General features: G+C 35.6%; 2 protein-coding genes across 2 annotated transcripts; one reads left to right on the top strand and one right to left on the bottom strand.

The window, feature by feature from the left end:
* Window positions 1-578: 578 nt before the first annotated feature.
* LOC140800385 (protein REDUCED CHLOROPLAST COVERAGE 3) lies at window positions 579-21,201 on the top strand. The gene is made up of 23 exons (XM_073155135.1): window positions 579-829; window positions 1,013-1,074; window positions 1,160-1,252; window positions 1,342-1,414; window positions 4,631-4,969; window positions 5,069-5,127; window positions 5,750-5,881; window positions 6,128-6,169; window positions 6,277-6,795; window positions 6,892-7,046; window positions 7,401-7,905; window positions 9,427-9,489; window positions 9,579-9,680; window positions 9,781-10,098; window positions 10,177-10,269; window positions 10,362-10,463; window positions 10,564-10,668; window positions 11,090-11,223; window positions 14,098-14,281; window positions 14,745-14,876; window positions 14,962-15,074; window positions 15,153-15,234; window positions 18,877-21,201. The coding sequence occupies exons 1-23, from the start codon at window positions 760-762 to the stop codon at window positions 20,566-20,568; spliced, it is 5,169 nt and encodes a 1,722-aa protein (XP_073011236.1). The 5' UTR covers window positions 579-759; the 3' UTR covers window positions 20,569-21,201.
* A 2,752-nt stretch (window positions 21,202-23,953) lies between these two features.
* Window positions 23,954-24,451, bottom strand: LOC140800167 (VQ motif-containing protein 11-like). The gene has a single exon (XM_073154828.1). It carries the CDS (start codon window positions 24,449-24,451, stop codon window positions 23,954-23,956), a length of 498 nt encoding a protein of 165 aa, XP_073010929.1.
* Between the last annotated feature and the right edge of the window lie 838 nt (window positions 24,452-25,289).

The following is a 25,289-nucleotide window of genomic DNA, read 5'->3' as shown; positions in this document are numbered from 1 at the left end:
GACCGACTTATGTGAGTCGGTCCGAGTGTATTATTAGATGTGCACCAGAAAGAATACAAATTTAGCCAGTGTGATCGAGTATATATGATGGCCCGCACTAAATCTCAATCTTTCATATTTAGGCTTGATTTAATTCAAATTGGATACAGTCCTTAGCTTTGAGAAATCGTTATCGACGGTCTTCTTAAGTGAATCCGAATTAATAATATAAGGAGTATAAGTGTAGGCTTTTGTTCTTATATTACAACATTAACTCGTAATTCGGGCGGTCCAGATTAAAAGTGAGGACAGGTGTCAAACATCCAAAGCTCAGGAAAAATAGTATTCCAGGACAACCCCAGTGATAGAAAACTACACAATGGATTAAGACCCAAACCACATGAATTAATTAGGGCTCACCCTCCACCTGATTGGCTCAATCAGATTCCATTACTGACACCCAGTAGAACAAATCCACCAACTAATCACCTCGTGCCTTCCACGTGGCTCAAACCCAATATCCCTCTGACCATCTTGTCCTCAGGCCTCCCCCCCCCCCCTAGGGCCCATTTATTAGAGCCTTTTATAGAGAAGAAGCCGAGAAGAGAAGAGAAAACCCAAGAATGAGAGGCTAGGATTGAAGAGAAATCCGTGAGTGAGATTAAATCCCTCTCACATCTCCTTATCCTATCTATCTCTTCTTCTTCTTCTTATTTCTTTACTCTTAAAACCCCTCAAACTTCTTCTCCTCTCTTTCTCTTTCTCTTTTATCTTTCTCTAATGGCTCCGAAGGCTGGCCGTGGCAAAGGAAACAGAGGCAAAGGAGAGAAGAAGAAGAAAGAGGAGAAAGGTCTCGTTGGTTTCGTTTGAAATCTTTTTATTTTTTAATACTTTTTTTTTGGTTTTGTTTTGTTAATTTCCAAACTTTCTGGATACGAATGCAAAAGTTATTCCTCCCCCCTTCCTCTTTCCTCCTTCCTCCTTCCTCCTTCCTCCTTCCTTATCTTTCAACTCTCTCTATGAATCTTTACAGTTGTTCCGAGTGTAATCGATGTCACAGTGGTCACCCCGTATGACTCCCAGGTCACACTCAAGGTATTGTTTTCCATTCATTTCTTTAAGTTTATATTCTCTGGAACAATTAAATTGAATCCATTGCTAATTTCTTCTTCTTTGTTAGGGAATATCTACTGATAGGATTCTGGATGTGAGGAAGTTGTTGGGCTCTCATGTAGAGACTTGCCACCTCACAAATTATTCACTGTCTCATGTGGTAATTATTTTTAGTGTTCATAATTATCTTTTTTAGGGGAGGATTAGGATTTGCTAATGTAAAAAATGGGGGATTAATTATCATGGCAGGTCCGTGGGCACCGGTTAACCGACGGCGTGGAAATCGTGACTCTAAAACCATCGGTTCTGAGAATAGTGGAAGGTAAGTAGTGACTGATTCTAGTATATTTTTCGTTTCGCACCCTATATTATTTGTTAATCGCATTTTAAACTTTGTCTTTTAGTATTCACGGTAAACCTGCCTTATAACTTGTTATTCGATTTTCAAAAAGTGGTTCTAAGTAGGTTTGATACGATTTAAAGAAAAATAAAAAACAAAGCAAACTTTGTCATTAACACCCTTTATTTTACTTTTATTATCGTTAATCAATCATTGTATTTTACTTTTAATGCCTTGAAAACACATTGTTGTTTATTATCACATAAAAAATGAGATAAGTTAACAATAGAGGCTGAATGATCTTAATATCCTTGAATAAGTTTTTTAGAAAAAAATATAGTATGATATAAATAATAATAATAATAATAAAGGTAAAATGTAGGGTGCTTTTGATAAAATTCTGAGATTTTTTTTTTTTGGGTATTTTGTTGAGATATATGTTATAATATCCAATTGAATATAGTTTGCAATTAGACAAATTGTAATCAAGTTGGAGTTTTTAGTTGGAAATATTGAGGAGGAATTTAAGAAGGGTACGTCAGGCTTTAACTACGTACATGCCGTTTTAGGTATGATTGGATTCCCTGCATCCCTAACCGTACAAATAACTATCATCCATGCACCTTTCAATTGGTTGGCTAATGGACCATATGCAAGTTTAATTAGGGAAATTTTAATTAAAAAAAGTTTAATTAGGGAAATTGGATCTATGTTGATGCAGTTAGAAATTAGGTCACCGGTTTATTGGCTCTCGGGTCGAATTATTAGTTCATCAAAGAATATTTCAAAATATTTAAATAATATTGGGGGGAGGAAAGAGTGATATTTAGGTATGTGAACCTTTTTTTATTTCTAAAATGGATGAAATATAATTTTATTTATTTATTTAGCTATTCATATGATAAAGATGTTAATTGATAATAACAGGGAAGGTAAGGTATAAATTATAAAATTTCCTAAAAGATTATTAGAAGTATCTTTGACGGTAAGGAATTCTTCAAACATCTGGTGCCATTTTGGACGTTACCAAATCTAAAGATTCTCCCAGAACTCATAATTAGACTTACATAGTGACATATATATATATATATATATATATATATATATATATATATATGTATGTGTGTATATAATTTAAATTAATTCTCTCTTAAAAAAGCCTAGTCCGTTGGTAGACCATTAAATAATCCCATAAAATATTAGCATTAACAGTGACTCCATAATGGGCCGTAAATTTTTTTAATTTAATTTCACTTTAATTTTTAATTTTTAATTTTTTTTGCTAACCTAATCATTAAGAAGAAGCTTTGGAAAGACAGGAGCTATCACTGACGTGTTTGGTTTTTTCCCCTCTGCCAACGGCCATAATTTTTCACCACATCTTTGTCATCTTTGTCGTTTGGAGTGTTTGGTTTAAAGCTATAATAACTAATGAGACAAGATGGCCACCTAACGCGTAAAATGTACTACAATTATGAGAGTTTTTTATTTTTTTTATTGCTGTTTTAATTATTTATTGTGTGTTTAATTCACCTTGAAACTAAAAAAATAAGAGATTTTGAGTTTTTAATCTTTGGGATGGGAGATGAATTCCTTTCAAAAATAATAAATTTAATTACTATAATTATGATATAAATATAATAAATTTTAAAAATTTTAAAATCTAAATATATAGAGAAATATATAATTTTTTATATCACTAATTTTATAATATTTTAATCTAAATAATATGTGAATAAATAATTTGGATATATTATTCTCTAGCTCATATATAGATATATATATATATATATATATAATTCGGGAATATTTGTGGAATAACACGTGGTTGTCGGGACTCGGAGCACGTCACGTCGTTGTCGTGCACGTTTTCCTGTTTTGCATATTTATTTTAACCCCCTCTCCTTTTCCGTTATTCTCATTTCGCCCCCTGCTCTTTTTCTTACGATCTATTAACTAATTTCTTTTCCTGCATAATAATTAGAAAAAGGGAGGCGTCGATAGCAAATATTAGTTAGACGGATATTTTACAATTTAAACCCTACAAAATATGAAATCCACTCGGGCATCCAATCAGTCAAATTTTATGGGCGCTTTTATCGCAATCCCCAACGTATATCTTACGGACCACAAAAAATTAGGGGGTTGAATGGAAAATAAAACAACCGCAGCTTTGCTCAGTTTTTTATGCAAAATTAAATTCCGTTAACACTTTTCCTCTTTTGCTTTTAAATCTGGAGGTTGTAAAGAGTTTTTGACGAACTTTAAAAAGTAAAATGTCGAATTTATTAGCGTAACGAAGGCCGCACTCAAATAAACTTATTTTAGTATTTAATTTTGGGTCAAAAATTAGGGTCTTAATAAATTTTTAATTCACTTTAATTATCACTACATTTAATTAGGATATATTCTTCTTTGTTGAAGTCTAGAGTTTAAAATATTTATCACTATATTTTTTTTTGATATTGTCTAACATTGTATGATTTTATAACTATTTAAAGTAATTTATATATGAGCAAGATGGACGGTCCTTTATAATTCAAGTTCAGTTTTAATAGTATTTTAATAGATTTAACTGATATGATGACATTTATGAAAGAGTTATATGATGTTGATCGTAATTTTTATATTTTAAAGAATGCAATGCAACTATGATATTTTAAATGTTTTTAATGATAATTATATAATATTTTATATTTGTATATAACATTTTTATCTTTTAATAAAATTATAGTTTATTATATTTTAATAAGTAAATATATAGGAAATACCTTATCGTTAGATTAGTTAGTTAAACTTAAGAAAATATCTGAATTAAGTTAACTATACTAAGAAAATTATGCAAATACCCTCAACCAAGTCACACTAAGAGTATTTTAATCATTTTAGAAATAAGGACATTTTAGTTATTTTAGAAATAAATTATTTCTACTTAATGGAATATTCTCATGGTGTTAGTTTAAATCTAACCTTAGGTATGTTTTACACATATTAGCTAAATCATAGCTCAATTTATAAATAATAAAAATGTAAGGTATAAAATACAATTACGTTGGAAAGTAGGGTGTTAGGTATAAATTTTTCATAGGAAAAAAGATAGCACACGATTTTCGATGCACCCTTAATTATGGCCCATGGGCCGAGGCCATTGGGCTCTAACGTAGGTAACATTTCTCTAATCGGCATTGCACGTGGCAGAGGACTACTCGACGGAGGAGCAGGCGATCGCGCACGTGCGGAGGCTCCTAGATATCGTGGCGTCCACCACGGTATTCGGGAAGCACAAAGATGGAGTCGGCAAATCGCGGAAGCACAATTCGTCTTCTCCTCCTACCGCTACTACGCCCACAACAGCTACCGTCAACACTGCAGCAAATGGCAGATCGCCACGTGGGTCTTCTTCTCCGGTCCCCGGAGATCCCGAGTCGATCCCCGCTATCTCCGAGAAGTTCGACATGGCGGCCATCCACCCACCTCCCAAACTTGCCGACTTCTACGACTTCTTCTCCTTCTCCCACCTGACCTCTCCTATCCAATGTACGATTTTTTTTTTCTTCTCTCATACGATGATTATTTTGTGTTGCTTGGGATTTTGGCTTGGTGGGTATTGGTAAAGTTTCTACCTTTTATTGGCAGTTCTGCGGAGGCGTGAGATTGATGGAAGGAGGCGGGGAGGAGATTATTTTGAAATTGAGGTGATTCTCGCGTGGAATGTATTCATAACGGCGCACATTTCTTATTTGTGGAAATGCTCAAAAGAAATTTATACTTGTAAACCTGTTGCTTGGTTGGCCTGTCCTTAACACTGTGACGGTCAAATTAGGGTGTCATTCGTCTTAAAATTGGCTCGATATTGGAGTCATTAGAGAATCAATTAATAAATAAGCTAATCTTGAGATTGGCGTAGCTCACTGGCATTCGGCTTGGTCAGTTTTATGTTCCATATAACTTACAATTTGTTCCAAGAACATATTGTTCTCTGGAAAACCAAAAGTGGCCTGATTGTCATATGTTTGGTTTATTTATAACCTTATTCAAATGAGAAAGATTGCATTCCACTAGTTTTACAGGTTGATGAACTTTAATATTAAATCGAATTATCCAAGGTGTCTGTAGATATAATAGATGAATGAAATATTCTAGCAATGCTCTAAAAGTTTTAGGTTGATTTCTTAAATTATATTATACTATCATATATATATTACTTTACAGTTTAGGTTGTTCCTCTCTACTATGATGGGTTCTGATTCATTCACATTGAAATATCTTCCTGTCATTTTTATAGTAACTAAGGTTGCATTTGTTTGCATTACACAGGTGAAAGTTTGTAATGGGAAGATTATAAATGTAACATCCTCTGCCCAAGGATTTTGTACTACCGGGAAACAACATGTTATGAGGCACTCCCTTGTTGATCTTCTGCAGCAACTCAGTAGTGCATTTGCAAATGTGTGTGACTGTATTACCTTTTGGCTCTATACAAATGGAGTCATATTTTCCAATGTCAACAGTCATTTTCCAACTTAACTACTCATCATACACAGAATAGTTACATACAAGAATTTTCTTGCTTTGCTACTTTTTTGCTCGTAAAAAATGTCCCAGTTCTGATTAGGATAAATACCTGTCACTTCTTTGCTTTTTTCCATTTTGGAAAGGAAGGTTAATATCATAATCATTCTTTGTTACATGCAGGCTTATGAGTCCTTAATGAAGGCTTTTGTTGAACATAATAAGGTTCTTACGCCAAACTTGTTTACAGTAATTTGCTTCAAAGTTGAACTAATGATGATGCTCTCTTTTGTAGAACTTTCTGCTGACAATAAAATCTTTACACCTTTCAGTTTGGTAATCTTCCATATGGATTCCGTGCCAATACATGGCTTGTCCCTCCTATATTTGTTGAATCTTCTTCAAAGTGCCCCTCACTGCCGATAGAAGACGAGAATTGGGGAGGGAATGGAGGTGGTCATGGACGAGATGGTAAATATGATCAACGACGGTGGGCAACAGAGTTTTCAATTTTGGCAAGAATGCCATGTAAAACTGAAGAGGAGAGACTTGTAAGAGACAGGAAGGCCTTCTTACTGCACAGTCTTTTTGTGGATACAGCAATATTTAAGGCTGTTTCAGCAATACATTGTCTCATCGACTCCAATCTGAAGTTAACTACTTCACGAGGTATTATTCATGAAGAACAAACAGGTGACTTGTGCATAATTATTAAAAGGGATCCGGCAGATGCCAGCTTGAAGCAGGACGAGAAAGTCGATGGGAGTGCATTACTTAATATGTGCCCTAAGGATGTCGCCCTAAGAAATCTTCTCAAAGGATTGACTGCTGATGAGAGTGCTGTTGTTAAAGTAAGAACTCACGGCTCAGTGATTCTTCTTAAGTTGGTTATTTAATACTACCACCTGCCATAATTAGTATCAATAGATCTAACACATGTTTTTCAGGACACACCCACATTAGGAGCTGTCATTCTTAAGCATTGTGGATATACTGCAACTGTTAAGGTTTCAGGACTTATAAGGAGCACTAAAAATGACATTCAGCACATCGATGTAGATGATCAACCAGATGGAGGTTCCAATGCCCTGAACATCAACAGGTTATATGAATAAATATTAATGCATTTGCAAATCTTTGTCTTAAAGTGCACAATGTATCAAAATATTTTGATTCTTTACATGGAAACAAGCTGCAATAACTTCCAAAAAGATGTCATTTCATCAGAGAAACAAGTTTCTTCCAAAAAAAGAAAAAAATTTTCAAAGAAATAATAAGAGTTTTACTACCATCTTTGTCATGATGTTTCTCGTGTACCTTACAATGGAGAGCGAACCTCTGCTATATGTTTCATATAATTTTTCTCTTTCAATAAAATTTATAACCTTAAATTCTCCCTTAATTTCTTTGAATCATATCAAAGTATATGTGAACTCATTGTGGAATATTTCTTCAGCTTAAGAATTGTCCTCAGCAAGTTTTCCAATATGGATCGACATGAGGGAAATCAGTGCCTGTCTGGCTGTCATACTGTTAGTGCAATCAGGAATTTAGTGCGCAGAGTACTTAGTGATAGCTTGATCAAGCTAGAGAAAGAATCTAGCACTACCGACAGGTCTATCAGATGGGAACTTGGTGCTTGCTGGTTGCAAGACTTACAGAAAAAGGAGACGCCAGCAGCAGAGGAGCCTAAAGGAAAGAGTGAAGATCCTCAGGTTAAATCAGTTGTTAAAGGTCTTGGAGAAAATTTTGAGCAGTTACGGAAAATAAAAAAGAGAACAGATGTGTATAGCAGGTCTGAAAAGGAAGAGACTGTGAGTAGCAACATACTTGTAACAGTTGCACCTGACTTAGAGAATCTAAAACAGTTTGAATCCAATGAAGATACTGAAGTAAGGAAATTTCTTAAGGAAGATGCCTTTTCCCGTTTGAAAGATTCTGAGACTGGTCTTCATCAGAAGGTAAGATAACGATCCTGATTGCTAGCAAATATGTATTTTTGGTGAAGTCAAACTTGAATGCATTCATCCATCTGTTTCTATGTATTGAATGTTAAGTACTTAAAAATGCCATCGACATATGATCGTTAAGGATCTTTTGATGAGTTGAGCATCCCTTTGTTGAATTCAAATAACTTATATTGCAAGAAAACATGCACATACAAATCAAATATTACTAAAATGTTTCATATGGCACAAAGACACAATAATTAAATCAGAAATAATTGTCAATATAAAGTTTGTTATAAAGCAGATCTAGTACTTTAGGAAGAAAAGTAGAACAAGGTAGCTTGACAAAATATGAGGATGGTGGAGACAAGGATACATCAAGGTTTTTCTAAATATCTGTAATAGCATACATATAGTCGTTGGAAAAATGATGTCTTGACAATAATTGCCCTTGTATCATACATCTTGGTTTGAGTCTCTTTTTTAAATACTTTAATTCAAGAAATGATATAAAACATATGAGATCTTAAAAACTTCAGAAAAAATGATAGACAAGTAAGAAAATTTAGATTACTCACATAAGATAGTGGCAACATAAATCGAAAAGTGAAAAATGTTAGGGACAATATTGAATTTCAGATTATTTTAGTAAGTATATATGCTCTGCATCATCATCACATTCGCAATAAAAGGTGGCTGAAAGCCACTTGCTGATGACGCTAACAACCATCTTTACAACAGAGTTGAGCGTAGGGGGTGTTACAAGAAATAGGTTGATAAGAGTAGAATGGAGAGAAAAAAGAAGTATAGCAACAAAAAGGAAAATAGAGAAAAAAAATGGGTGGGAGATGTAAAACGAGACACATTGAGACATTAGGATTGATGTCTCGAGTTGGATTCAAGTCATACCCAACCTAGGATCCAGCCCACATCTAGTTTGCATTAAAAAAGGTATTAAAATTGTTTATCTTCGGCTGATACGGTTGATGCAACAGATATGTATCTGCTGATGGCCGACACCTTCGGATGGTCGATTTTTATCATTTTCCACCAATACTTCGAACTATAGATATAATGTCTTCATCTGCAATTGTAAAGATGTGGTTAATCTTTCTATAAGTAGTTGACATTTAATTATCATAAACAGTTGTCGTTTAATTCTCATTTTGTACTGCTTACCTTTATTTGTTTGGAAAATTATTAGATGAGAGTAATGTTGATGTTGATGATCATGTCTTGCGGAAGGCACATTTATACGCATTATGTATGAAATGATGTTCTTCCCTAGTTGGATATTGGTTATGATCATTATATAGCTAATTGTAAGACCAAGTAAATGTAGCATATCATCTGGGATGCAAAAAAAGGAGGAAGTTTTAGATTATTATTGTCAGTCGATAGATTTTATAATGAATAATGATTGTAATATCTGTTACCTATCAAATCTTTAAGTGGATGCTGCAAGAGTACTTTTTGGTATCAGTCTTCCTACAAGTCACTTCACCCTTGGCTTTGTATTGGTGCTTGAAACAGTCAGCGGATGAGCTCATCAAGATGGCACATAAATTTTATGATGATGTTGCACTTCCAAAGCTGGTAAATGTTTGATCTGGTAGCTGTCTTAAAACCTCACTTCTTTTCTTCTACTCCTTCATGACTAACTTCGTTGTTAACATTCTCTCTAGGTAGCAGATTTTGCATCACTTGAGCTTTCTCCAGTTGACGGAAGAACCCTAACTGATTTTATGCATACACGGGGACTTAATATGTCCTCCTTAGGGCACGTGGTGAGTACAAGTATCTCGTTTACTGGTCCTTTAGCCTTCCTTGAAGTTCTCTTGTATTGAGAATAGACGCACTTGTTGTGATTTTCTCTTTGATAAATAGGTTGAGCTTGCAGAGAAGCAACCCCATATACAATCACTATGCATTCATGAGATGGTTATTCGAGCTTTCAAATACATTATACGTGCTGTTGTCTCAGCAGTCGAGAATTTATCAGAGTTGTCTTCTGCAATTGCCGAAACATTGAACATCTTGCTTGGTTCATCAAAAGAGGAAAATGATAACCAAGATTCTCTTACAGAACAAACTCTTATGAAGAAGTGGGTTGAAAACTTTATTTCAAAAAGATTTTCTTGGAGGATAAAAGATGAATTTCAGCACCTACGGAAGTTTGTAATTCTCAGAGGACTTTGCAATAAGGTATGAAAATCTAGAGTAAGATGCAAATATTTGGTCATCCCCTCTTAAAACTGATATATTTGACATGATCTGATACAGGTTGGACTGGAATTGGTTGCTCGAGACTATGACATGAATAGCCCTAGCCCATTTGAGAAATCTGATATTATCAGCATGGTTCCTGTTTACAAAGTAAGATCCAGAATATAAATATAATACTACAACTCTTTTTTAAAGACTTTTACCAATTGTGTTTGCTGAAATACTGGAATTCTTTGCTACAGCACAAGGTCTGTTCCTCTGCAGATGGTCGGAACTTACTGGAATCATCAAAGACAGCACTGGATAAAGGAAAGCTAGATGATGCTGTCAGTTATGGCACAAAGGTGCAGGAACTATTTCTAGCTCTCACCTTTTTTGATCGTGGATTCAGTTAAAAAATTTGTCATTATGATCTTCTAACACCTTTTCTACATTATTTTGAAGGCATTGTCGAAATTGATAGCGGTTTGTGGGCCATATAATAGAATGACTGCTAATGCATACAGTCTACTGGCAGTAGTTCTTTATCATACTGGAGATTTTGATCAGGTAATAATTGAGCAGCTATATATATTCTTGATGGCATTTACATGCAAATGTGCTACACTGCTTATTTGCTGATGTACCGTATCAATTTGTGTTTTTCCTTATATAAGCACAGATTAAAATGAGAATCAAAATTATTATGGTTTTCTTTGACAGTCAAGAATACTAGATTCTTGCATGCCTTCTGATCTTGTGTTATGTGCATGAATAATAGTACAATTCAAAACTGTTCAGAAATCAGACATGATAGTGCATATCTCAATTTCTTCATATCCTGTTTTTATGATCATTTTGCTATCAGTCTATCACCTTCCCTCTCTGGCATGAATACTAAATCTTTAAAACCTAAGATCCTAAGACTATGAATGATAAGCCGTCATGAGTAGCAGTCAGATTGTGCTGAACTTCCTCTCGTGTTTTATAGGCTACTATATATCAGCAAAAGGCTCTTGATATCAATGAAAGGGAGCTTGGCCTTGACCATCCTGAAACAATGAAAAGTTATGGGGATCTTTCTGTTTTTTACTATCGACTCCAACACATTGAATTGGCTTTGAAGTAAGTTCAGCTAGAATCCTTCCTTCTAAGAAGTCTTACTTAAAGATCAGTTACCATTCTTAAGTATCCTATCTGTGGTATTATATTTCTCTGTTTGATTTTCTCTTTCAATTATAACTAGATGTTGTCTCCTTCAGTAATTTGCCAAACGAAATTGGAAGTATAGGGTTAAATAGAAACAATCAGGTATCTATAGTAGAATCTTTACATCATATATGGGTTACTTGAACAGTACTCGCTGAATAATAGTTGTGCCAATTTCCTGCTATGTTATCGTTGGCTTTCAGTAATTACATTTATTAATTACATGTACTAACTGATGCTGTATAATTTCAGATTATTATCATGCTAAATGTCGTAATGACATTGCCTCTTACCTGCATGTCATAGTTTTTCACTTCTCTAGTTTTATCACTTATAAGAGCGCTAATCTTTGCGCCAACATCATGTAACTGCTGTTCTGCTGGTGGAGCTGTTAAAATATACTGAAAAAGTGAAAAGGGATGGAGAGGGAGAGGGAGCGGTTTTTGGTGGCAACGATAATGACAACTCACTGTTGGATGTTTTGGTGGGCAGCAGTAGTACAGTATAAGGCCATGAGGATTAAGGCAGTGAAGCCACAAGAAGACCCCCTACTCTACCATAACCTCTAGGAATTTATGTTTGTAAAAATTACGACCTGCGCTCTTGTCTTTGTGGACTTAATCTTGGATTCTGGATCTACAACTCTCCACTTGAGCCTCTGATGACCTGATGATTGCAATAAGTCTATCTAACTTGAATGCACAAAACCTCAGTGAGGTAGTAGCCCTTATCAGTCTTTTAGAGGATTTTTGAACTTTCATTCAGAGAACCACACCTGTTATGACTATGATTTAGTATAACCACCCTTTTCAAGATTATCTGACCCACCTATTTCTGCAACTCTAGTTGTTGCCTCTACCTTGGAGTGTAGAGCCTCGGAATTTTCATCTTTGGGTGGTGAAGACGTACAACTCTAGTCTTGAGTTAATACTTTGTGAGTGAACAAGCAGACCTGTAAACATTTCCCTTGGTTCCTAGCATTATCTATTCTTCTATCATATATTTCTTGTTTTATCTTAATTATCCTTGTAAGCTAGCTTGTTCTCTTTACACTTCTGGACATAATTTCATCTTCTAGTTTTCTTTGTTCTTGTCCGCAGTTACTGCAATTGGGTTATAAGTTATAACTGCATGTAGGTCATGTGAGTGCCATACTACCGTGCACTTATTATATATGTAATCACTAATCACAGTCAACAATTGAATCTGTGAGACTGTGACCATCTACTAAATCCTTCACATTAAATTCTTTCACATGCAGTACAGTTCCCATGCGCCAATCTGCATCTCAGCAGTTTATGGGAGTCTATCTACCTATCAAATTCTCTCTTCTCTCATATAAATTATGTGCTAGAAGCTGTTCAATATTTCCTTGGTGTTGATTCCATTCAATGCTTTCCTTGTTTGTTTGAGAAATCAGGAAGACTCATGGAATGGCCAAAGGTTAGCACTTAAATGCCACTGGTCAATAGGAACAGATGCAAAAACTGCAGATAGACCTTGATAACTTCAGTTGAATTTTGATCACTTCTCATTACAGTGATGAACTAACTAGCTAGAAGTTAATGCATTATAATATGCAAATGCAAAGTTGCAAACCATTCCCGAAACCTTGGTTATGGACTTGGCATAGAAAAAAAAAATTCTTTGGATTTGTTTGGTCTAAGTTGGTCAGCCTATCCATTCAGATCAATATGGGTAAAATAGCCTAGACTGGGATATTTGAGAAACCAGATAACGAGACTCGGTAATCCACTTAGAAATCTTCACCGCAGTCAACCTGTATTTCACCACCACCTGAGGCCCCTTTGTCTTACTTGATTTCTTTTCTTAGTTTCATTGCCTGGCATGGTTTTCCTTGTTATGTTCTTGGTCTAAGGATCTTTTAAGTCAACAAATTACTGCCTCTGAATAATTAGTGGGGTAGGTCCTGAGCATTGCTCTGATATTCATCCATCCAACATGACACGAGCATCATATTTCATTAAATTTAGCCTTGCAACTTTTATGACTCTGTATACTGTTAAGTTTCTGGACTTTCTGAATGTAGAAATCTTCCGTGTAACATAAGCTAGCTGATGAAAGTGTTTATTGAACAATTTAGTATATCTAAGGATAATATCTTTTGTGTAAACTGAAAAGTCAAAACTGCTGAATCCTATCTAGAGATTGCTTTCAAAAGCAAGCCAAGTCTTGTTAAGTGTTAAGAGTTTTATCAGCAGAAATTTAGATCAGAACCTTAAAAATTTATCTAGTGCATGAGCCTCCTATAGAGGCAGTGCCTAGGAGGCTAGGAGGACAAAAATATTCAAACAGAACTGCAACATAAATAAACTCTCATTTCTCAACTCTGGAGATGAGATGGACTGAGAAAATACTGGTGGCAGTCTTGACCCTTGAGTCAATTTCTCTTATTTAATTAGAATTAAATTCTTGGGAAAAAGGAAAGGGACAAGGGCGGTCGTCGCTTGGCACGAAGGCTGCTGGTTCGGTATGGTACTAAAGGTCCTCGGACTTCGTAAAGCAATCTTATGGTACTGTTATGCAACAATCTGGAAAACCTTTCTGTTAAGATGGTCTTTAACTCCGAGATGTAAAATTCACATGTATGCGCATAGAGAAGTATGTCCTGGTAGTGTTACTATCAAGTGATAGTCTTCACCTCTTTATTTGAAAAGGACCCCTACAAATTATGAACATCATTTGTCAAAGAAAAGCTGGCAGTAGTATCTGTTTTTAGTACTGTATTAGATGAAAGAAGATCATGACTATTGATGCCTTCATTTCCAGGTATGTGAATCGTGCACTCTATCTTCTACAGTTCTCATGTGGACTGTCACACCCAAATTCTGCTGCAACCTATATAAATGTGGCAATGATGGAAGAGGGCATGGGTAATGTTCATGTTGCACTCAGATACCTGCATGAGGCACTTAAGTGCAACAAGAGATTGCTGGGAGCTGATCACATACAGGTTCTCTCTCTCTCTCTCTCTCTCTCTCTCTCTCTCTCTCTCTCACACACACACACACACACACACACACACACACACACACACACACACACACACACACACACACACACATATGTCAGTTTCTCTCTTTCTCTCTCCTACTTTTTTGTGTGCAGACATGTATGCCTTTGTGTTTGTCTTTGTGTGTATGATTTTCTTATTTTATTATGTAGATTTCTGGGTGCATAGGTACATACGTGAGTATAGGATGCATAGAAACTAGAAAGAACTTAAGAAGTACATAAATAAAACTGGAAGCATATGGAAGGGCATCTATGGCCATTTAAATTGATATACAAAGTACAGATTAATTGGAAATGAGAAGCTTTTGAATGTAATAAATATTAAATATCCTCTTAGCTTTCACTGTTGCAACACCAACACTAACACCATTTCTATTTGCTGATATTATTATATATGACAGACTGCTGCAAGCTACCATGCCATAGCTATAGCTCTTTCTATGATGGAAGCATACTCCCTAAGTGTGCAACATGAACAAACGACTTTACAGATACTTCAGGCAAAACTTGGATCTGAGGATCTTCGTACTCAGGTTACTTTAATTATGTTCTATATGTAAATATTAATGCACATATTGTGCGTGCAACTGGAAATTGACTGTTGTATCTTTCATCCAGGATGCAGCTGCGTGGCTCGAATATTTTGAGTCAAAAGCTGTAGAGCAGCAAGAGGCTTCTCGAAGAGGCATTCCAAAGCCTGATTCATCTATTGCAAGCAAAGGTCACCTCAGGTATGAATTATTACTATTTATTAACTGTTTAATAATTAAAATTATCTTTCTCCAGATTTAGAACTTTTAAATTTTCAGTGTATCAGATCTCCTTGACTACATAAGCCCAGATCAAGATGCAAAGGAGAGATATGCAGAAAGAAAACATCGGCGTGCAAAGGTGCTTATGTCTCTTTCCTGTTATTTCTCTTTTAAAACAATATAAGTTACATGAAGTTACTCAACAAAATAAGGTACCATGAGTTAAACTAAAGTAAATGCAGTATTTCTTCCCAAAATGTTAGTAAGTTGTAAGAATTTGATTTTTATTATCCAGAAAATCTTATGAAAAAATTATTGAACTGCAGAATTTGTTCCCACAATGTTGATAAAGCTGTAGCTGTAGGAATCTGATTTTATTTTGAAACTGAAAGTTATCCAACAGTTATTGAAATTAATCAAGAACATCCAAAAGCCAACGCATATACTGATTGATAGGCTTTTGACCAAATGAGCTTCTAGCTAGAGAAGGATGTAAGTAAACAAAGATAAAGAACCTGCATACTTAAGAGAAACAAAAGGAATGCATTGGTTGACAACACAGTGGATCATTCTGTTGTACATATTATTAGAAATTTCAATTTTTTTCCGGTTATAGAGAGAGAGAGAGAGAGAGAGAGAGAGAGAGGTGAGAGAGAAATCTTACACTCTAACTTAATCAAAAGTATCAAACTTGAAATCATGGATTTTTCGGTTTTGGCAGTTTCAAACAGAACTAGTAATTGAAATTGGTACTTCGAATGAGCAGATATTGACCAAAGGTCGAAAGATGCTCTAGAGTCAGTGATTCTACCGGTTTTTGAGTGGTTTTGGATGCTCTCAAATAAAATCCATCGACGTTGGCTGGAACTCAAAACCATGATTAGATTTGCCAATGTTAGACTTGAGCTTTTGGAGAACAATTAACTTAGTATCAGAGGCCATAGGTTAAGTGAGCTAGACAACATGAGCAAGCCCTCTCAATAACATGGCTTATTGGGCCATAATCTTGTTGCATTCTGTGCTTTCATTATTTTTGCATCATTCTCCTCAACATACTTGCTGGGTATCATCTTCCTTAATTTGAGCTTAGGGTTGGGGCTTCAAATCTTCCTTAATTTGCCACTAGGGTATCATCTTGCTCCCATTTTCATATTCTTTCAGTGATAATGTCAAATTGGTAGCATGAAAACAAAGTACAGTGCGACCATATGAAAATTGTGATGGAGGGTTCAATCACAAGTAGTATGAATACATTCATCATTTCATACACTATTGAGTAATCATTGTCATACTGATGCATTTTTGACAAATTGAGGTATATAAGGTGCTATTCTTAGTAGTGACAATTGGAAGTAAGGCAATCACCCTATGAGTTACTACGCAGTTGAAGAGGTGAGGAAATTTGTCTCCTAGGACAAATTTCACATGATTTGATGACCTTGATAGTGATAGTGACTTTCTCAATAACGAGGGCTACCACCCATCTATTTATAGCCTTATACAGAATGGTAGAACCAATTTTCTTAGAGGCCAATTTGATGTGAAACAACGGGATTGTTCGGATTCTAAGAAAGATGATGCTAGAAAGGAGAAAGAAATGAGGTTTCACACATCAATCCTCAACTAGGGTTTCAACCAAAATTCACGTTGGAGATAAATCTAAAAAAATCTTCATTTCTTCATTAACCTCGACTAAGTAAAAAGTTGGCCTAAATATTAAATATAGATCTTACAATGACAAGAAGCACATAATACCCTAGACAACTACAAAAAAAAAAAAACCTAAATACCATAAATAACAAATGTATAATAAAAATAATTGACTTAAAATTAATTCTTTGAAGGCGGAGTTGCATTGATACATATGCTCGTGTAATATATCAGTGTTGTTTGCATCATACCTCCCAGGTGAGAGAGAATTCGACTCTATTGAGTGTATCCTCTGTAGTACTCGTCTTGCTCCAATCCAACGGTTTCCTGTCAATCTAAGTTACTTCAATCAAGCCAAATATTATTAGATTTTAGGCATAGATTTCACACATCCACTCAGGCTATGATTTTGCACTCAAATCTTTCTGATAATAAAACTTGTCTTTAGTGACTTTGAGCAATGTGTTGAGACTTTTCTTATACTATAACCTATTGGGCTCCTATTATTCTAAGTCACTTCAATTGAGCTAAGTATTATCATATTTAGGGATACGTTTCACATTCACTTTCAAGCTAAGGTTTCGTACCTAAATCTTCTTCATGTCAATATTTGTCCTAAGTTTTAGAATGGGCATCGATCATGGGAATGAGAGAAGAAGGGAATCGATTGGGACGCTGCGACAGTAGATGGGGATTGGCGGTTGTGAGCCGACGATGATAGGCAATGGAGTTCAGAAAAGATGCGTCAACGTTAGTGGAGAGCACTGGTTGCGGCGATGACATCGATGGAGAAGTTGCTGGAGTAGAGAGTTTGGTGAAGAAAGGAACCGGGTCGGGGTTGGGGTAGGTTTAGATATACTGAGGTTGAAGATGACATAAGGCTAATGGGTGGGAATAGGTTTGGGGTTAAGGCGAATGGGTTGGATTGGGTTAAGTCCTAATGGATTTGGATAGGGTTGAGTTGGTGAGCTGAGTTGGTTTGCTTAGGTGGTTTTGGACTTTGGATTCAGGTGGATTTGAGTTTAGGTGGGTTTGAATTTAGGTAGATTTGGGTTTATGTAGGTTTGGATTCATATGGATTTGGGTTTAATCGGTTAGAAAAGGTGAAGGAATTTGGTATTTTGGCGGAAAAAGTTAAAATGTGAAATTATGGTAAGGGAGAAAAGAAAGTGAATTTTTGTATTTTGGGGGAAAAGTTAACATTTGAACTTTGAGATAGGCTTGGGTTGTTTTTGCATAGTTAGGATTTGTTAAGAAGATTAGGGGAAGATAAAAAGATTAGTTGTTCAAAGAAATGATAAGTCACCAAAATTTTAAATTTTAAATTTCAAAGTTTAGGTTGCTCGAAATTCTTAAAATTTTGAAATTCAAAATTTCTTTTTCAAGCATACTCTCTCTCTTTTCTCACCTTTGACGAAGAAAAAGATTGATTTAGGTGATGATGAACTATTGGATGATGCATGAACACTTCACTTTTAGTGACCATTGGATCTTACTTTGTGGTTTCGCAGTGATGATGGGTTTTTTTTGTTCCTCCAAAATGGTGATCTCTTCATGTGACTCGAAACTCATCATATTCAAAAGAAATGGGGTTTCATATCTCCATCCTCAACTAGGGTTTTATACCCAAAATTTACATTGGAGATAAATCTTAAAAAATCTTTATTTTTTTTATTAACCTCGATTCAGTAAAAAGTTGGCATATATATGGACCTTACAATGATAATTAGCAAACAACACCCTAAATAATTGTTAAAAATAAATATAATTCTAAACACATAAATAATAGATGTATAATAAAACTAATTGACTCAAAACTAATCCCTTGTAGAATGAATAGCACCTAATACATGTGTCTGTGTAATATGTCACTGATGTCCGCATTACAATTAGATTACCTTGGATTCTCAGTCAACTTTTTTGAAAAAGATAATCTTAGCTATCTTTTTGGATAAAAATGTTCAGCACATGTAACTTGTTTTACTCTCTGCCAGTACATTGCATAACCAGTTTTGAAATATTTTTTTCACAATATCAAAATCATTTGTGTTTCCCTTTCTTTGTCTTATTATGTACCTGAGACCTCAGATAATTTTTATTGCCTTTTCACATTATAATATATTTAATGCAGAATAATAGCAGATCTAATCAAGACGAATCCATCAGAAATGTAGATGATTCCCAGCATGATGTGGAATCCCCAAACAGTCAAACAGTAATAGAGAAACAGACTGTTGCAAGAATACCTGAAGAGCCCCTACAAGAAAAGGTTAAAGAAATCAATGTGTTAACTACCAATGAGTTACAACAAGCATATTTAATATCCCCTGAAGAATTTTCTGATGAAGGGTGGCAAGAGGCCACATTAAAAGGACGCTCTGGACATACGCGAAGAAAATTTGGCTGGAGAAGACCAGATCTTGCTAAATTAAATATCGATAGCTCGGATAATACACATTATGTGAGTAATAGCTACAAAAGGAAAAATGCATCACCTGCACTTAGAGGCAACATAATAGAACCAAGAATCCCTTCTAATGATTCTGCACCTGGCAAAGGTCTGAAGGTTGTATATGTAACAGGAGAAAAGGACTCAAATAACTTGCAGACCAGGACCTCTGATTTGTACGCTAAATCAGAACAAAGCATGAAAGTGTCTGGTTCCAGTCGGCTCACCACTATTGCATCAAAGTTGATATCATACAAAGAAGTAGCAGTATCACCTCCTGGCACAGTCTTGAAGCCAATTTTGGAGCAACAAGAAGAAAGTAAGGAGGAGAATCCTGATTCTGAGGAAGTCACTGATCTGCCGGAGACATCGGAAGATGAAGAGAAAAAAGTAAAAGAAGTAGAATTGGACAAGGAAATAACAAGTGATGATGGTGAGAAAGAGATTCACTCAAGTCAAGTGGAGATGGTCAGTACAATGGAAAAGTCTCCTGAGAGCAATGAGAACCAACAACCATCAGGACCAAAGAAAGACACAACAAATGGAAGCAAACTTTCAGCTTCAGCTCCTCCATTTAGTCCAGGCTCACTGTTGTCTATGCCTCATCCATACAATACAGCGGCAATTTATGACATGAGAGTTGCTCATTCAACATCCCCAAGCCAGAGAATGGAAATCACCTCCCCTCACTCTGTTGATACTAGAGTACCTCGGGGTCCTAGGTCAACTTTGTATTATCGTAGTGGTCATACCTTCCGTAGAAAGCAAGGTTACTCAAACAGCCAAAACACTGTTGCTAGGAGTAGTCCCAGCCCCAGCATCATGAATCCTCATGCTGCTGAGTTTGTGCCTGGGAAACTTTGGCAACAACCAGATGATACCAACAAAGATCCAGATGCTCAAAATCCTGTAACTAATTTAAGCTCAGAGGTAAATCTGCCAATCCTTACAAAGCAGGTGGAAGCTGACACAGTTCTTACAGAACAGAAAAGACAAGATAATAAAGTCAGTGATGGAGGTAAAGCTAGGGAAAGCAAAGGTAAAGGTGGCACACAAAATTCTTACAAGACAGAGCTTGCTAGGCAGATTCTGCTTAACTTCATAGTGAGGTCTGTCCATGATAGTTTGGACACTTCAGTTGAAACTCAGGAAATTACAAAACAAAATGGATCAGAGAGCAAAGCAAGTAGAGAGCAGAGTGGCAACCCATTGAAGAATGAATCTGGTGACCAAGCTTCAACAGACATGCATAAAGGAAACAAAGATACAGAAGGATTTACAGTAGTTTCAAAGAGAAGAAGAAGCAAACAGCAATTCATGAGTGCTGTTAGTGGATTGTATAGTCAGCAGTCTATATGCACGACAGTCAGCTGAATAGTTTGCCCATTTCTAACGGCCCATATGATCATCGAAGAACATAATGCTGTTATATAAGATGTTACTGATATAGTTTCTTGGTGTTGGAGCTTTCAAGCCCATGCAAGTATTACTCTACAGAGAGGAGCTTGTCTTTGCAAAGGAGCTTTTATTTCTTGTGGATCTCTCAGAGGCATCATATCTGTATCAACGATGTGGGTGCTCGGACATAGTACAGCAATATCTCCAGGAAAGGAAAAAAAAGGACAAATTTGGAAATGCTGCCTCCAAGAGCATGGTTACAACAGTATTTACACGAAATCTCTCAGGGGAACATGATTTTGGTCATCTAATAACTTTTTCAATGCTGGTTGCCTTTGTAGGCAACTCATTGAGCTGTCCTACTCTTGCTCATAGTTGCTTTGTATCCATTAGACTGGTGATACTCCTAGTGGAATCTGGAAATATGCAAGCAATATGTGAATCCTGTACGGTACTGTGAGGAAAATAATGCAATGCGAGGCTAAATATGCAAATGAAGTAATCATTCTCAATTCATGAGTTATTTGTATTCAGCATGAGTTATCTGTATTCAATAAATTGCTATATTCTAGAATACTCACTTGCAGAGCTTTTTCTGCTCATGCATAATATGGCCTACTATAGATACTTGGAATTCTAATATAGGATCCGTCTTTAATGTATGCTCACATATGAGGGTTAAATGAGATCATCCTTGTGGTTGTGAGAATTTTTTTAAAGATATATACAATCACTTGGTAGACGTTATTTTTAATATGAAAAAGACCAAAATGCTCTATATGATTGACAACAACCAGTTGAGAAAATAGATTTTTTTTGGTGTGAAAATATAGAGTTTTGAACTTCTTTCATCTCAAAAATCTCACCTTTTCTTTTTGGACGTCACAAATCTTCTAAAAGGAGAGAAGATAAAATGGAAATGATTAAATGCTTTACACTTTAGACGAAAAATATCTTCTCCCATATCTTTGGATAGAAAAACTAATAGCTGCACGTAGATCACAACCAGGGGTTAAATGACATACATAAAATAAAAAATAAAAATTTATACATCCATTTTTGAATTTTAGCCTAACACCACAGATGTGTAAATCATAATTTACCCTTCAATTTGAGTGGAGCCTACAAGACTGAGACAATCATGTGTCTAACCACTGGCTTTAATGATTTGTTACGATTAATTACGAGTCTTGAATTACAAGTTAAGCAGCAGCAGTTAGTGCTGGTAGCATCTCTACTTTCTTATCCTTATCTGAGGAAAGAAATGGAGAAAGGCAAAGCCAAGTACAAGTGGACTAACACTGTGAGCATAAAAAAGACACCAATGGTATCACATCATAAGAAAGGCCTTCGATCGGCTTCCTTCACTGGGATAAAAAGGTGAGGAATTCTGAGTTTCTTTTAGGACAAGTGTTACAGTGCAAAGGATAATATTTTAATAAACTCAAAAAACTAAGTAGGTTATTAGTTTCAAACTTATTTATTTGCATGCCACTTTTAGTTCACGTAGTACTTAAATTTGGTGCAAGGACTTAGAATGGTCAAAAATTTGAACTTAAAAAATAATATTTTGTTTTCCTCAATTCCAATGTATTATTTTACGTTCGACTATTCTTTTTATAAAGAAAATTATTTTTTAAAAAGATCAGTCAGTCCCACTGTACATAACAAAGAGCAAAGAAATTAATATTTTCCCTTATTGTTAGACATTAACAACACAAATATATTTAGAATGGAAGTCTCTAAAGTGTAAACATACGTACTACAAACAGTGTATTGCAGTGGTGTAAATAATTTGTGAAGAAAAAATATCCACAAATATTTTACATACATTCTACAAACAAACTATACATATATGGTGCAACTTACATCAAAGAGTGAGAATTTTATCACACCCCCTCAATTGAGATACAAAAATTATTTATAAATAAGACCAAAAATGTGCCTAAGAATTGATATATTTTAAGAATATCACACAAATCTAAATATACGGAATACGGAGAAAAGCACAAAAATAATCACACAAGAGAAGTAAAATTTGTATGTGCATGATTTACCTATGTCCACAAAAATTCCACCACTTTCACTAAATAAATTATAAGGAGAGAAATCACTCTCGACCTAACCCAAAAATTTAATTTATATTCTCTCTTTATATTTTCACTCTAATCCTATAGGATCTCTCATAGATTTTTATAATATTAAACTGTGTGCCGTATTAAATTTTCTTAAAATCCTCTTATATTCATCGGCTCTCGTAGAGAGAAAGAGAGATAAAAGAGTCTTAGTTCGCTATAAAAAAACCACATAAAGATAACTATTATTCTTCCTAAGGATAATATGCAAAGAAAAGTAACACTAATAGAAAAACCTCCAAATTAATTTCAAGAATTTCTAAAAATTAATACAAGAATTTTAGCAAGTCGGAGTCCAATTAGGTCTCCTTTGCCAGGTCATTCTGATTGCAGAATATTTGAAAAAAGTGCTTGATGTCGGCATATTGATAGTGCTGCATTAACTCATAGACATTGAAGTGTCAACTATGGTCAGATTTCAAGCACAGGCATTAAGATAGGCACTGCCAGTAAGCTAGATCTCATGTCATGTCATGTCTTCCAGAACCAGTCAACTCCTTTTTTTTTTTCCAAATCTCTCCATATTAATAAATACGAGGACCCGTGAATTAATACGTAGTATATGAGTTGACTTATTAATCAAAAGTTAAAACTTTTTGCATTCAAATTCTTACAAGGCTCAGCATGAACCAATAGCTGTTACTTAGATCCAACTAAGGCCATGTTGTAGATATTAATATTGGATTACTCCCTGGCCTTGAGAACCAAATATTTATTTATTGTCTCATTTATTACATCTATAACACAGTCAGTAAATTCCCCTTCAATTCAAACACACCACTGTAGGCTAATTCCAACATAACAAGAGTATACAAGGTCTTTTGCATTTCACCAGCACTGCAAAAATTTCAAAATAATTCATTCGTTTTGGTGTATTTATTTCTTCTTTTTTAACCACATCAGCATGGTTTCATAGGAATACTCAATTTACCTCCATTAATTATGTCTGACCAAATTATATCTTTGTTTCCTCTGTGTCCCCCTTTCTCACAACTCGAATGACAATTTAATTAAAAAATAATATATGAATGGATACTCCCTTATTTATACCCGAAAAAGGTTTGTGACTAAAATATAAGTTGTGATCGATATGCGAATAATTTATAATGCCCATCAGAAGTTAAGTCTTAAAATATATTAAACTTAAGCTAGCAGAATAAGAAAATTAAGCCTAATGTATCCAGCCACAAGAAGGAAACAAACATAAAAAAGAAGAAGAAGCTAAATTAAGCTGAATCCCTCGGCGAATCCACCGGAAACAAAGGCAACAACTTGGGTGGCTTCTTCCCGTGGCTCCTCGGCGAAGGATGCAGGTAGAATCCCTTCTCCACTATCGCCTTCTCTTCCTTGATCTCCTTCTTAAATCTCAAAGCAACCAAGCTTGTAGTCGAAGAGGAAGAAGGGGAAGGCGTGGTGGGAGTACTCGGCGACGACGAGACCAAGAAGGAGGCATCCACGGTAGAAACCGGCGACGACAACCCATAGAGATGAAGTGGAGATTGGAGAAGATTTAAGTCGAGCTTGGTGGGAGCTTTCCTCCTCTCCTGTAGCTTTTGGCGCTTGGCGGAAGGGAGAGGGGGGTAGTTATGGGGGAGGACATTATAATGGGGGGAGTTGTTGGGGTAGCCTGTGAGTTTTTGGACGATGGATCGGAACGTGGAGGGGTCTGCATGCACGTAGGTAGTGGAAGGGGAGTTGGGGTCGGAGTCTCCGGTGGAAGCCATGGGAATGGAATACGAGGAGAGGAGAGGAGAGGAGAGAGAGGAGTGTGGGTTTGAGATGTGGGAGGTGGAAGGGGTGCCTTTTTATGGTAGCTCTTGGAGGTTTGTTTTGCAAATTACCACCTTTTTTTTTTACCTTTTTCTTTTTCAATAAATTTTTTAGGTTAAATAGTATTTTTTTTAAAAAGATTATGAGCTCAGAGTCTAGCTAGCTAAATCACATAGGTTAACCCTCTCGAATATATAGATTGAATAACGGAATCAATCTTTCTAAAAATACGAAAAGAGATGCACATGTAATGCTATTATAAAAACTCGATCAATTATAAATTCTTATGCCCAATGCCTACGAGCAATTTGAACTCATTACCTCTGTCATCGGATAGTAGTCGGCCAGCCAAAAGATGTTTAACTCTCTTGTGGTTTTAATTTTTTTATATCACAAGACAATAATGTTTTTAACTAAAATCTTGATTGTATATATATAAACACCCCCTACTCTTAATTAACTCCCTTTCTCCATTCAAAGATAACGATAGAGATGATTCTTAATTAACTAAACTAAAGCAGTCAAACTTAATTTTAACTCGATCTTCCATAATATATACTACTACAGTACTGTAAGTGCTTATTTGCAAATGAGATGCACACACTCTCTTTCTTCTTCCCTGCCTTTAATGTTGCCATCCTTTCCATGCTACTGCTCCCTGTAGTACGGGCATTGAGGCCTCATAGAGAAACAGGAGAGGAGAGGAGAGGAGAGAGGAGTTCCTTCTCTGCTGCAGTACTGCGTTCTCTCTCTCTCTCTCTCTCTCTCTCTCTCTTCAGGAGAAGGCTGAGG

Source organism: Typha latifolia, chromosome 13 (assembly GCF_019914945.1).
Source record: "Typha latifolia isolate L0001 chromosome 13, TyphaL0001v2, whole genome shotgun sequence".
In the NCBI taxonomy this organism is placed as follows: Eukaryota; Viridiplantae; Streptophyta; class Magnoliopsida; order Poales; family Typhaceae; genus Typha; species Typha latifolia.
Note: the sequence above shows the minus strand (reverse complement) of the source record. Positions and strands in the feature narration are given on the sequence as shown.